We start from the raw sequence: 15032 nt of genomic DNA, 5'->3' as shown, positions 1-15032 counted from the left end.
TTCGACCAAGGTTACGAAACTAAGGAACCCATAGTCCGTCTCATTTGTTTTCCTCCTTTGTGCCCTTATTACTGGTTTATTAGTTCACTTTTCAGTCCGAAAATGGTTGGCACTTGTGTTCTAATATCTCCCTGCGTGTGTTTAGTTTTTAGTTCTTGGCTTCTTGCTTCATTAGTGTTCTGATGCCTGTGCCTTTTATTGTTGTTACTTTTGTGAGTTTGTATTGTTAATGTTATTATAAGTTTATAACCAAGTGAAGAGGTGATTCAATATTTTTAAACTTCTATTTCTCTCATTAACAACTATTCATTACTCTTTATTCTCATGGTTTTTTTTAACTTCTATTTTTTTAATTTAAAATATGCAAAGAGACACAAAATACATAAAAATAAATCAACATAATTGATGTCGTGTTGTTTTATTGCTAGTTTTATATCATTATTTTATGTTTTCATGTATTATAAAATCATTAAGAGCATTTCTAATAAGAGTACTCATATTAGTTACTTACTTAATTTTATGTAATGTTGTTTAATTTTTTTCTTTGATTGAAGTTGATAATATGAAGTTGCTTATATAAATGATCGTTACTTAACAAATTTATATCAAATATTTTTTAAGCATTATAAGATTTATAAAATTAAATTAAATATTTACTTCAAAAATCTTACTATTAAAAGTTAATTTTCATATAAAATATTTAGATTTATGTAAAATTATAAGACTTATATTTTATTTAAATTTAAAGTGTATTAAAGTGAATTTTCATATAAAATATTTAAATTTATGTAAAATTAAACATGTTATTTTTTTTTTATTATCAAAGTGTTTTATTGGAATTTTTATTTTATTTTTTAATTTAAAATATAGTTATAGCAATTAAGATAATTAAAAAAAACATATTTTGGTCAAATCAATCAACTGAATTATGACAATCAATCGTGATTTGAACATTATAATTGATCGTGCAATTATATATTTTACTTCAAATTGATTGATAACATTAATAATATATTTTGATTCAAAAATCCTTCCAAAAATAAATGTTACAAAATTTATGTTGATTTAAATGTCGTATATATATATATATATATATATATAATGATGACCATTTTGCATTGTTTATAATTGGTAATTGGTAAACAATGTATTGCTGTTTTAAAATGTATCACATGATTATAGTCATTTAATCAAATAATCTAATGGAATGTGACATACGCTTGTAGAAGTGGATGTTTTAGCTGTCTTTGATAGTGGTATAAAAAGGTGTGATGATTTATCAACAAGGTTTAACATAGTTGATTGATAGTTAAATTTTTTAAATATGTTAATAGAAATTTGATTTTTTAATTGAGATAAAATTTACTTTGATTGTCTCTATATTTGGATGATTAGTCTCATCACTTTCGACTATAGAATTATCTTCTATAAAAAAAGTTGGAATGGCTCGAGTATTTTGCTTGTGTAAGAGTGGTGTGGATGTTTTGACTAAGTGATGAGAATGGCTCTGGTTTGGAGAATTTTTGCTTAGATGTTTTATTTTGTGCCAGCTTGCTCGATAGATTGAGACTATAGAGTTGTTCTGTGTAATTATTCTTTCTGGGAGGCTTTGTGGGGGTGGGGGGTGTCTTTATGTCATATATCGTGTACTCTCTGTTTGGTAATTGGAACACAGCTTGTGTGCCAACTTTTAATAATATTTTCCTTTCAAAAAAGAAATCTAATGGAATGTATCAACAAAATCACGATATGCATCATTCATATTTGATAGATCGATATCAATCACAGCATGCATGCCCTCTCGATTATATATTAAATAAAGCAATGTTTTATATGGATATGGATCAAGTTGATTGTCTATCATTTCATTGCTTCCAAAGATATTTTATCAAGACATGCCTGCCCTGATGTATTAGTAGGTAATTAGTAATTTCATTGTCACGTATAGTTTATATTTACACTTAAATACGTGTTGTAGCATCTTTTATTTAATTATTCATTTACCTTTGGTCAATTTTAAGTATGACCAGCTTCCTGAATACACTTAAATACATGCTGATATTCTTCTATATCAACAATTTCCGTATTTCACTAATGACATCCAATATAAGTTACAGCATGCATTTTGTATAAACACAAACCCTACAAGACATTGAAATAATAAATTACCTAGTATCACACCAAGGCAAACATCTCTTAATAAGTTGTGAAATCTGAACTTTGAAGCAAAAACATTCTTTAAGAGAAAATTCACAAAATGCATTAACAAATTTTTGAAATTTTCTTGATCTTAATCACACCATTAACTTTATTACCATTTTACCATCCCACTAAAGCATGAATATTTGGCTAATCACGTAATTACATAGGCCCTCATGTAACACTCGTAGGTAATAACTAATAATTGCTGGTAACAACAAAAATAAAAGGGGATCCATATGAACTTCTTTTTTTTCCCAAGTCAACCGTCAAACATTAACGAATTTTGGATCATCCCACCATAAGTAAATCAAGATAACAGAATAAGGGCATAAGTTTTGCTACCAATGTTGTCCAGTGTATGGCCACTAAAATCATCCCGCACGAGGATCGAGCACCTGCCAAATAAAGAGTACTGTTCCAGTTAAATCTTCTCTGATCAGGAACAAGAAAGGATGGTCAGCTACGAAGTCTATTTTAGTTGGAAGCATCGCACTCCTCAATCGTATAGTTGCAGAGGTGGCCGCTGCAGCTTCAGTGCCTTCTTCATTTACTTCAATAAAAGACTTGTGAAATATGTTGGAAACACATAGGTTTTGACCCACAGGAGAGTCCACCATTTCTGTCAACCCTCCAACAGAGAAAGGCAAAACCACTCCCAGCTCCTTCAGCACATTAGAGACTTCAAACCCAAAAGAAATTTTGAATCTTGGGATCCTGAAGTCCCCTACTTCCACTTTTTGGTTAGGAAGCTTGCGTTCCAAGAACCCAGATTCAGAAGCCAACTTCTCAGCCAAAGCTAACAGCCCATCTTTTGTTTCTGGAAGGAAAAAGTACATGGTGAATTGGCGCTTATCTTCGCCTTGCTTGTAGGGAAGACCAAGGACTTTGAAACTATCAAAAGCCATAATAAACTGCTTCTTCTTGCTCGTCATGAAGGGAACCTTGACTGAACTGCCATTAAGAAGGTGAAAATCGTAGTCTTTTGTTATTGAAGCATCAAACTTCTCATTCCATGCTCCTTTGAAGTACAGTGCATTTGCAAAGATAAGTCTGGTTGAATTGTCAACTGATCCAGGAGGAAGAAGGTCTTTAACAAGGCCATTTGTCTCCTTTTCAGCCCATGAATTAACTTCATTTGTCACTTCAACCGCCTTAAATAGTAAAATCATTAATAAAATTTCAATCAATTGTATATATAGACTTTTTTTTTTTGTTTGTTAAGCATTTCAATAGAAGAATTTAAGTCTTTACTAATCTTTTTTTTCTTCATATATTTATGCTACCAAATCAATTAGATACAGTACAGATCAAATATGACTACACCATATAACAATGAGGAGAGCTACAAATCAGACCATGTCCGGCAACAATTCCTATAGAAGTTGACACTTATGCTGCTCTAAAATCAATTTAGTGGCATGGTAAAGGATCTGGAGATTTGTTTTCCATCTAGTACTAGATTATAAGAGCTAGAGCCCAGAGGTTCATGGTGGCAGGCTATTGCAGCACTTGTTTGGCATCTTGTTTACACACTTTTTTGCTTGATCACACACTCAGACTCAAGAAGAAAAGATTAGCAGGTCTAGTCAAGTGCTTGGTTCAATTTTAAATTAATAATGACTACAAAGATGACACTTGGATGTTTTCCAAATTTGTGGTCAGTAGAAAGGTAGTATGATCAGAATAAGAAGCATGAGATACCTCTAAATAGCCACAGAATTCAAAAGACTGGAAAGGTATTCACATTTCACATCGTCACACACAACGTTATCTTGGGTTGAGATTTATAGTTTTATTTTATTTAGTTAGAAGGCAGCGAGGATCGAAATCTAATATCTTGTTTGGATAAACTTCTCAGAAGAAAATAAGAAGAAAATGTGAAATAAGTTTATCTCAAAAACTAAAATTAGCTTTAGCATAAGCTAATTTCTGCTTTTGGAGAAGTTAAAATCATTTACCTTCTCCAAAAGTTGATTTTAACTTGCGCATAAGCTAATTTTAGCTCCCATATCATGAAAAAAGCTTATTTAATTTTTTTTATCCCCATATTTATTCTCCTGTAAGTGTTTGTAGAGAAGTTTATCTAGTTAAAATTACTTGATAATAGAAGCTCAACTAGTTCTATGTCATCAACCAACTAGAATGAAAATTATTGGATAAAGGCATACTAACGATCTAATATTTGTAGACTTGATCCTTTAAAGGAAGAGCTTACTCTCTAGTCTCTACACTGGAACAAAGAGTTTTCAAGTGCTTACAAAAACATTTTAATTTTTCTAATTATTGAACAAGTACAAAAAGGCTTTGCCTTTAATATAAGAGCAGGGCAAGGATTGTATTGTAGTGGGAAAAAGAGGGAAATTAAAGTTACCTTGGTCTGGAAATCAACTGAAGCCAAAGTGGCCTTGTATTGAGCACTGACAAGTTGTTTGAAGGAAGGGTGAAGAGAGAGGGATTGCTCAACCCACACGCCGTCGGCGAAGGAGAGGCGAGGCCCGCCGGCGGGAGCGGCGTCGGAGAGCACGACGGCGACGAGCTGAGAGGCGAAGGAGTTGAGATGGTCGGTGGACTTGGATCGGAGGAAGGAGAGAAGCTGATCGAGTGTGGGGCCCTTGGAGCCAGAAGCGATGATGCTCAGAACAACGTGCAACGACAGCGGCGAGTACACGAGGTTACTGTCCCGAGCGTTTTTCGACAACAGGAGCTTTGTGATGCTCAGAGCGACGTCGGTTTGGTTGCTTATCGATTCACGGAGGTCCATTGTTGTTTGGATTTTTGAATAAGATCTGAGTCTCAACAGAAGACGCTCAAGTTAATTTAACTCTCACTTTGACATTTCACACTTGTCTCTCTACGTGGCTACGCGTATCAATCACTGTATCAGCGTATGCTTAGGGATTAAGTTTGGAATTTCATATTTCTGCATTTGGGCCTTTCAAGTTTCAAGCAGGCCCATTATATTCACACTCAATTGTTTGTTCTTTTTAATCCCCTGATATATATATATATTCACAAAATCTTGACAAGACAATGAAAACTTTATTTCTTTTGTGTATCTTGACAATCTAGTTGGAAAGGGTTAGGGGTGAGGGGGTGTCAAGAGAGAAGGGAGGAAGAGAAGAGGAAGGGTAGGGGAGGGAGGGAGTAGAATAGGATTTTTTTTTTTAGAAAAAAGAAAACTGGAGGGTGAAAATATTAAAAAGGGACTGGAAAAATCATGGGCTGTTGTCGATAGTAAAATCAGGCCCATGTTGGACATACTTAGTAAAGTAGAACTCTCAAAAATGGCTCATTACTGATATCTTTTTATTTCTACAAAAGAGGCTGTGATTGCTTATTATCACCATTCTGTGATTGGAAGCTTTTGATTGGGGGTTTATTTTGGGGAGGGGAATTTGCAGGTTTATTGGTAACACGAAATAACGGAAAGGATGAGGAGCTCCAATTCTACGTATTTTATAGCAATTAATCATACTTCCTTCAATTGAAGGTTTGCCCATCATTTCTAGTTCACCTTAAAATTAATTATTATTTTCAATACATAAATGGACAGCAGAAAAGCTTATAGTTTACAAGTCTCTCTGGGAAGTCCTCAATTAGCAAATTATTGCGATTGAAATATATGTGTATAATAATATGCTATCTTCCAACTTTAATTTGCTCTATTCATAATTGCATTAAAAAAAATTAAAATAATGAGTTGGCAACAAAATAACTCAGTACAGTATCTGCTATTGAAAGAAGGAACGAACAACACCAAATTCTCAATCAGACAAAAATCATAAGACTTTTAATCCAAATATCCAATCGTATTAGGCCAAATGAAACTTGATTGAGGAATGATCTAATGCGACAGTGAACCAGTTTTAAAAAAATACTTTTTTGGGTACAGTAAGTTGTTTTATTTTGCCGCAGCATATGAGAATCCCTAATCAAAATTAGTTAAATTATCAAATGAAACTCATTCTCCATCACTTATGTTAAGGGAGAAGATAGAACAGTGTGTGTGACATTTTTTAACCGCCTTAACATGAAGAGTTGACATGACATCACAAGAAAATTCGTATCCGTGGATATCTGTTTGAATCCATTCTGACTTTGATGAATAATACTTGAATTAATCGGATATGGGTTCGGGTGCGAATTTTTTCAGATAACCAAAAGTCGGGCACGGGTACGGGTATGGGATTACTGCTCGGACCTAGAACCCGGACCCGTCCCGCCACTTAAAATTTTTAAAATTTTTTCATAATTTAATCAAAAGACCTATAATTTTTATTGCTAGTTAATTTTATTTTAGAATTTTTACATAATTTAATATTTTTTTCTTAACTATTTTTGTAGACACATGTGTTATAATAAATTTATTAAATATAAGTAGTTAAAAATAAATGTTTAACAATTAATTTATTTTTTCTAAAATCAAATTTTTAATATTTTCTTTTAAGAAATATTTTTTTAATTTGAATCGAGTACAGGACGGGATCAGGAATACCTGAATATAATGAGATAATAAATCACGTGGGATATCGGATACGGGTACGAGAATATGTTAGAGAGTCAGAGTCAGAAATTAAGAAGACAATACCTGACCCGTCCCATGTCATGTCTAATAAAAAATGAAGAGTGAAAACTATATGTTGGTACGTTGGTTAAGTCGTAAATTGCTAGACTTATTTATTTAAATTATATTCGTCGTTGTAATTGTACTGTGTGTAGAAATATATCATCAACTTGTTAGCATAACTGTTATGAACTTATGATGACATTTATTTGTGCTATATTCCATAAAAAAAATAATCAAGTACGTCCTTTGTAATACATTTAGAAAGGCTTGGCTTACTCAACTTTGTTAATATAACTAGTTACTCCCTCCGTTATTTTTCAAGTGTTAGATTTTTTTGAAATATTTTGTTCCTTTTTACCTACTATTTTCAAAATTTAAGATTGCATTAATTATTTTTTCTTAACTTTCATTAATTTACACATTTATCATGAAAGTGAAGATGAAAAACAATTAACATGTATTTATTGTAGAGTATAAATAAAAAAGAGTAAAATAGAAAATTTTACAACTATTTTATAAGAAACAAAAAAAAAATATTGTATTTCTTAATTTGTGTAAAAAAAATTAAAAGACACTTAAAAATGAATAAAAAGCACAAGCTAGATGATTCAACAGACATTTGAAGAGAGTGTTTAGAAAAAAATGTTCAAGGTGACAGACAATTTGAATTTTGAAATGTTGTGAAAACTTGACATCTATCTTTTAACAAAGATAAATGCTAATAAGTATTCTAAGAGTACTGGTTAAGCAAATGTGATTTTACTATTAATTTTAATACATATAAAAGTAAATTTGAGTGTTGCTTAAGGATTTTTTTATTTATTAAAATACATATAAATATTGTGTTTCTCAAATATAACTTTTTTCTGTTCAAATTTGGGTCATGAGTATACTTTGTCGAAAATCCCTTTTAAGTCAACATCCCTCTTTAGTTATAATATTTAATTGATCTATAAATCACGAATAAGTTTCCACAATTAAGAAATTTAGTTACCTTAAAAAAAAAAGAATGTTTAGTTATATTTTCAATTTCTTAGATCTATTTAAGAAATCAATATGTTACATTTTATGACTTGTTATCTTCTTGACATCAATATAGTTGTATTATTAAAAGCCAAATTTTTTCCTTAAAATAATTATAAAAAATATAATATTTGTCAAATATAATTTATAATTTGAATAGAAAGATTAATGATTATTTTTATATTATTGCCACTCTGAAAATTTTATCTTGTTTTATTTTATAATATATAAGAACACATATATTATTCAAAATATTATTTAAATAATATATTTTAAAAATAAGAGATTATTATAACTAAACTTTTTATTATTTCAAAATACAATAAATACGCTATTAAATTTCCTGGGTTCTACAATGCCGACGATAGGCCGCAGTTGCTTAAGCTTGCCTGAGCGCAACTTGTGATTAATTAATTAACTTACTTACAAGTTAAAAATGTTTGTCTTAATTAACTCTACTTGATAGTCACTCACGCAAAATACAAAAGGCTTAAATTGGTTGGATTTGGAATATGTTGAGCTGTGATGCTGATTCAATTGTTAACACATTTAATACTATTGGTATTGACATGCAAATAGCGTAGTTGAGATATTATTTTGTAACTATGACAATCATCACACCACGTCCTTACACTAGATATTATATATGAGTTTATTGACACATGTAAATTGAAACCGATTGTTTTATCAATGTAATATATATATCCAATTATAATTATTTTTGTTTTGATTTTTATTTTCAGCTATATGTAATCGAGAATAGGTGGTACCAATTAAGTTCATAACCTGTAATGACATTCAATCATTGCATGCGGCTTTTGCAACCAATATTTGTTGTAAAGTTTAATGCATGTTTATCATGGGAGATAAGGTGTTCAAGACATTACTAAAGCCCAAGTGCTACTCCTACACAATAATATTAGTCATTTGTTATATATATGATTAGGTTGTGAAGGCTGTATTCATTTTAAGGATATAACCAAGTTAACTACTAATCTAAGCAAATCCATAAATTTTGATTCTGAATCCAAATTCACGTTGTGTTGTTGCGATGGATAGAAGATTGAGCAGAGCTAATCCTGTTAATTAACAAGTGTTTTTCTAGGTATAAATTAACCTTTGAAATATAAGGAATCTATCAATTTTAGGACCTATATATACTCGTATAACAGTATGTATTCGGCTCTATATGGGGGTCGTTTTCTTTTCTGACTTACATATAATATACAAAGGATGGTTACATGAGCAGCATCAAACAACAGAAGAGACAAGAGCAAAATCCAAACAGGAACCATGCAATAAAAATGTGAACTCCAGGCATAATGGACAAACAAGCAAATTAAACGCCTACTTTAAATTAAACAAAGAACCAAATTGACCCATCGCGTAGTTAGTTGCCTTCGGACGAAGTACTGATTGCAGAGAAGATATTTCTTAAGTTTATGCGTCTGCATGAAGAGAACGATTAACTATAAGAAACATATATGGTTTTGTCCCTAGCTCAAATTAAGGAACAACCTTTCAAATATAGCAACCACGGCAAAAACAAATTATTAGCCTTTATACGTTACCGTCTAAACTTAAGTGCCCATATACTCAAAATTCAATAATAAACTTTTTTATTATAAAAAAACAATATAGAAAACCTCTAAATTATTTTTAGCCTTTTGTATGATTTAGCTATGGCACTATATTTAGTTTGGAGTGCATTACCAGATATGAGAATGGAGCTCTGAAAGTTTCACAAGAAAGTCAAATTCAGGGATATACGCTCGCTTTGGTACAATATACATGCATGAACAAAGTAGTTCAAAGATGCCAATCAATCCCATTAATTAACGTGGTATTCAACCCTACCAAGACTTAATTAATTCGTTCAAGTGATAAAAAAATGATTATGTCAACTAATAAGTTCAAAACACCCACATTATGGGGGTTGGGCTGGGGAGGAGAATAGGAACTTAGCCTACAAAACGTGACAAAAATTATTTCTCTAATGCCAAGTTGACATTTGATTTTCTTATGGCATACTTCGATTGCAATTTGCAACTTGGTTTCCTGTATAAATTTATGGCGAATGAACTACTAATCCTAAAGAAGCTAGCGGCACGTTCTATCCTAAAGAAGACACTAACAATGGTAATTAATCCTTTCCTTTTTCTTGCAAGACCCTTTTTATGTTCTTCTAATTGAACTGATCACAAAGAGTGAATCAGTTTCTCAAACATGTTTAGGCTTAATTTCGTGCATTTAGTGTCATATGCATATGTATTCCTCTCTCCTTTTGATTGAACTTGCTTTGGTTAATAGAATTTGGTTTGATCACTCACCAGGGAATCTGCAGAAATATGGGTACCCAACCAAGGGTACAAAGAAGGCTAGGAGGAAACAGAGCTACACTTTTTGTATATGGTAACAACTTGTACCCTTAATTTTTTTTTTGTGGCAAATGTTTTTGGTGTGTTTCTCTAATAAATTGAAATTCCAATTTGTGCATGCAGCTATGGAAGGGCTAGAGAACATGGCTTTTGTTGCCAATGCTGTGAGCCTAGTAACTTACTTCTTTGGGTACATGAACTTCAGCTTAACAAAATCTGCCACAACCCTGACCAACTTTATGGGAACTGCATTTTTACTGGCACTGGTTGGTGGATTAATCAGTGACACATATCTTTCTAGGTTCAAGACTTGTGTTCTGTTTGCCTGCATGGAATTGCTGGTAAGTTGAACCAATTTCTCTTGCAAGTGCATTTCGCGGCAAAAGATGAAAAGAGAATTGTTTTCAGCATCATGAATTGAAGTGGTTTTGAATTTTGATTAGAACGATCATTATGGAACAATCATAAATTACAACACAAAATGAATAAGCATAAGTTATTTCATATTGAAAACTTTAGTCAACCATTATAGCTATGGTGCTCAATTATTAAGCACAGCTTGTTCCTTGACTGGCATGTTTCTTTCGGTAGAGACCAACCAACAACAAATAATATGGCGGTGGGCACGTCTCAAAGTCTTTCAAGAAAGAGTAGCTTAATTTTAAGTCCAGGATGCCAACACCAAAAGACATTAATTATTACAACAATTGTAGTATTTAAATTGAAGTCAGCATCGTACCTTGCCTTTAGTTAAAGAGAAATTGTATTTTTACAATTGTTTCATATAACTTATTGAATAATAGAGAGAAAAAAGGAATATATATAAAATCATAAGGGTATGTTTGATTTAGGAAAAAGCATAAAAAGCGAACTGATATTTTAAGTTGTTTAGTAGAAAAGAAAAGAAAATGAGAGAAAGTTGAAACTTTCTTTTCCTCATTTAAAATAAAAAATACATATATGTAAAAAGTAAAAAAAATAAAAAATACATATAAAATGACATAGATACTCTGAATAAAGAACAAAAGTAGGAGAAAATAAGGAAAGTTTGGTTAATATATTTATAAAGCATGCGCTGCTCTTTCCTTCCGAGTATGTTTGTTCATAATCCATCCAAACCAACATACCGTGTCATGAAGAAAAATATAATAATATTGTCAAAAATGTGTATGGATAGTATAGCTCTTAAAGTTTTTCTAAGAATTTTAACTTCAAATTATCCATAAAATCTAACTCCCAACTTATCTTGTATAAAATAATATTAAAGTTCCCCTTATTGTATATAGGATTCTTTTTTAGTTTAAAATTAGTACATGACACTGTTATTTTGTGCATACAAAATCTTATGATTACATATTTACATACAATTTATGATTCAAAAATTCACTTGAGGATTTGGGTGGAGGAATAGAATCCTAATAATAGAACTAATTCTAATTGCAGGGATATGGTATCCTCACAGTTCAAGCACGCTTCCACCAATTAAGACCCATCCCCTGCAAAGATCTAGCAACAACCCAAATGAGTCAATGTGAGGCTGCTACAGGTGGCCATGCTGCAATACTTTATACTGGCCTCTACCTTGTTGCTTTAGGAACCGGTGGTATTAAGGCAGCTTTACCAGCCTTAGGGGCTGATCAATTTGATGAAAAAGATCCCAAGGAGGCAACTCAACTTTCAAGCTTTTTCAACTGGTTCTTGTTCAGCCTTACCATAGGAGCAATTATTGGTGTTACTTTCATTGTTTGGATTGGTGTCAACCTGGGATGGGATTGGAGCTTTATTGTATGCACATTAACAATTCTATTCGCAATTGTGTTCATATGCATGGGCAACTCGTTGTACCGAAACAATGTCCCAAAGGGAAGCCCTCTAGTTCGAATCATTCAGGTATATTATCAATTCTTCTTTTACACTCCCTACAATATTTATCTTTCAGATATTATCCTCATTCCTTAAGTGTTCCTAAAGTAAGAAAAACTACTTAAGAAGTCATATAACTATTAGAAATTATGCTAAATAGTCACTTAAATATAAAAAAACTTTTAAATTGATCTCTGAATTTTCCTGAAATGCATTAACTTAAAAGATTAAAGTAATGGGTGTTCAATACTTCAAAAATTACTTAAAATAGTTTTATTATTTTAGACACCACTTAGGAGACAGGGTAGTAGTTTGTGACAAAATTGGTGGTTTATTCATTTCAACACGTGGGACTCATATTCTTTTGTTGTACTATTAGGTGTTTGTGGCAGCCTTTAGAAACAGAAAACTTCTGATTCCAGATAATACAGACGAGCTGCATGAGATTCATGAAAAGCAAGGAGGAGACTATTATGAAATTATTAAAAGCACGGATCAATTCAGGTTATAAAATAAAACAAAAAGAGATTTGAATGCTCTTATTAATTCTAATGTTACCAGACTTGTATTGTTTGACTAGAAACACTGTTTTATCAGTTCCTCATTTGGTTTTCTTGGAACAATGGCTTCCCAGATTCTTGGACCGGGCAGCAATTGCTAGAAGCAGCACAGGTGCAAGAACAACCTCAGGCCCCTGGAGACTTTGCACAGTGACACAAGTGGAAGAAACAAAAATCTTAGTCCGCATGCTACCAATAATACTCAGCACCATATTTATGAACACTTGTTTGGCTCAACTTCAGACTTTCACTATACAACAAAGCACCACCATGGACACCAACCTAGGGGGGTTTAAAGTGCCAGGACCCTCTGTACCAGTCATCCCTTTGCTGTTCATGTTTGTCCTAATCCCTTTATACGACCGTGTTTTCGTCCCGCTTGCTCGAAGAATCACAGGGATTCCCACCGGAATTCGACACCTTCAGAGGATTGGAATTGGTTTGGTTTTGTCTGCTGTTTCCATGGCAGTGGCTGGTTTTGTGGAAACACGCCGCAAGTCTGTGGCCATACAACACAACATGGTGGATAGCACTGAGCCTTTGCCAATAAGTGTGTTCTGGCTGGGTTTCCAATATGCTATTTTTGGAGCTGCAGACATGTTTACCCTGATAGGGCTTTTGGAGTTTTTCTATGCAGAAAGTTCAGCAGGAATGAAGTCACTTGGCACTGCAATCTCGTGGAGTTCCGTTGCATTCGGTTACTTTACAAGCACGGTGGTCGTTGAGGTGGTTAACAAAGTGAGTGGAGGCTGGCTGGCTAGTAACAACTTGAATAGAGACAACCTCAACTACTTCTACTGGTTATTGTCTGTGTTAAGCGTTGTAAACTTTGGATTCTATTTGGTTTGTGCTTCTTGGTATAGATACAAAACGGTGGAAAACGAGCAAGGTGATTCAAAAGATAATGTTGACATGGCCAAGGTTTAGATTATTAGGCCTGCAAGATGTTCAGTGTAATTTTTATGTTTCTGTTCGAGTATCTCTGTTATAAATATTAGGCCTGCTAGCAAATCCTGCATAAATAGCTGCTGTAAAACTGTGAAAGTGAAACAACCAAGGAAAATTGCAGAACAGTTCTTGGTCAAAAGCAACTTATCAAGCTCGATCGGCAGATGAACCAAATGCAATGCTTGGATATAAATATAATGGCAAGTTTATTTCTGAAACATACACTAGAGGTTGGCCAAGAAACAGATATCATTGATATGCTTGTTTACCGCCACTGGAATGTAATTGAACTCTTTTAATGATGTATTAGTATAAATATTTACATTAATCAAAATCATGAATAGAATTTAAATTTAAACTAAAAGTATGTCTTGTCAATTATATGCTTGAAAAGTTGAAATAAATATAGTCAACATGAGCAATAATGATTGATTATCATGAATTCATGATGCAATCAAGTTAAGTTGGAGCTCAATAAAACTAAACGCTGACAGAACCTTGTACAGTAGGATTGGGCTTTAAAAAAAGGATGATGTTAACCCCTTCATTTTTTCTATAACAAGGAAAAATTAAAAAACAAATGTAAAATAAATGGTTTAATATAAGAGAGAGAGAGAGAGAGAGATGAATTATAAAAGAATATTATAAATTTTAAGTGGCAGTAAAAGAATTTATAAATTTTAAGTGAAAGAAAAAACATTCCTTAAGAAAACAATAGAACATAGTTTAGCGCTGGTATGAGTGTTCAAGGAGGGAAGAACTGAAAAATGAAGGATTGAAAAAGAAATTTGGACCCACAAAAAATTTGAAACTTTCACTTCTCTTTGAGTTGTACTATATCAAACATCCATGTGTTTCAACTTTCATGTCTTTTCACGCACTTTCACTTCTATTCCTTTCTCTTTCAGTTATACCATACACAATGTTAATGCATGTATCTCAAACAATGTTTTAAAAATCCAAGGGACTGATATTCTTAAAATAACGATCTCAAGTGTTCTCACCTTGAAAAATAGTTAGTCTTTGTTTGTTTGAAGTAAAATAGGATGGAGGAAACAAGAGATTAGAAAGGATTGTTTGAAAAACCAAATTGACTACTTATTATTTAAAAAATGATCTCAAGTGTTCTCACCATAGAAAATACAGAATAGTGTATTAAACCTTTATTTGCTTGAAGTAAAATAGGAGGGAGGACAATAGAGAAAGATTAAAAAGAAACAATTTGCCGTACTTGTTTGCAGCTGAAAAAGGGGGTGAGAGGATCGCATTTTCCTAAGATCCACATTATTTGTCTTTCCCAATTGACGTGAAATATATTCCATAGTTGGACAACAATCTATGATTTACAGTTAAGCCCTTATTTACACAGTTATGCACGATGGATTTTCCACTATTTGGTCTAACTTTTCCCAAACCTTCCCATCCCTTTAACATTCACACGTTTGGTTCGGAACAAGACTTGAATATCTAAAGTTATTGGCAGTTGTTGCG

At 32.5% G+C, this 15032-nt stretch overlaps 2 protein-coding genes across 2 annotated transcripts; one reads left to right on the top strand and one right to left on the bottom strand.

Annotated features, from left to right (window-relative positions):
* Positions 1 to 2237: 2237 nt before the first annotated feature.
* On the bottom strand, positions 2238 to 5079 carry LOC114408679 (serpin-ZX-like). The gene is made up of 2 exons (XM_028371809.1): positions 4574 to 5079; positions 2238 to 3353 (listed from the first exon to the last, which is right to left on the bottom strand). Exons 1-2 carry the CDS (start codon positions 4961 to 4963, stop codon positions 2574 to 2576), a joined length of 1170 nt encoding a protein of 389 aa, XP_028227610.1. The 5' UTR covers positions 4964 to 5079; the 3' UTR covers positions 2238 to 2573.
* A 4664-nt stretch (positions 5080 to 9743) lies between these two features.
* LOC114408678 (protein NRT1/ PTR FAMILY 4.5-like) lies at positions 9744 to 13893 on the top strand. Its single transcript, XM_028371808.1, has 6 exons — positions 9744 to 9931; positions 10126 to 10204; positions 10294 to 10511; positions 11614 to 12060; positions 12413 to 12537; positions 12668 to 13893. The coding sequence occupies exons 1-6, from the start codon at positions 9815 to 9817 to the stop codon at positions 13518 to 13520; spliced, it is 1839 nt and encodes a 612-aa protein (XP_028227609.1). The 5' UTR covers positions 9744 to 9814; the 3' UTR covers positions 13521 to 13893.
* Positions 13894 to 15032: the final 1139 nt, after the last annotated feature.

Source organism: Glycine soja, chromosome 4, assembly GCF_004193775.1.
Source record: "Glycine soja cultivar W05 chromosome 4, ASM419377v2, whole genome shotgun sequence".
Classification (NCBI taxonomy): Eukaryota; Viridiplantae; Streptophyta; class Magnoliopsida; order Fabales; family Fabaceae; genus Glycine; species Glycine soja.
This window is presented reverse-complemented; position numbering and strand designations above follow the sequence as displayed.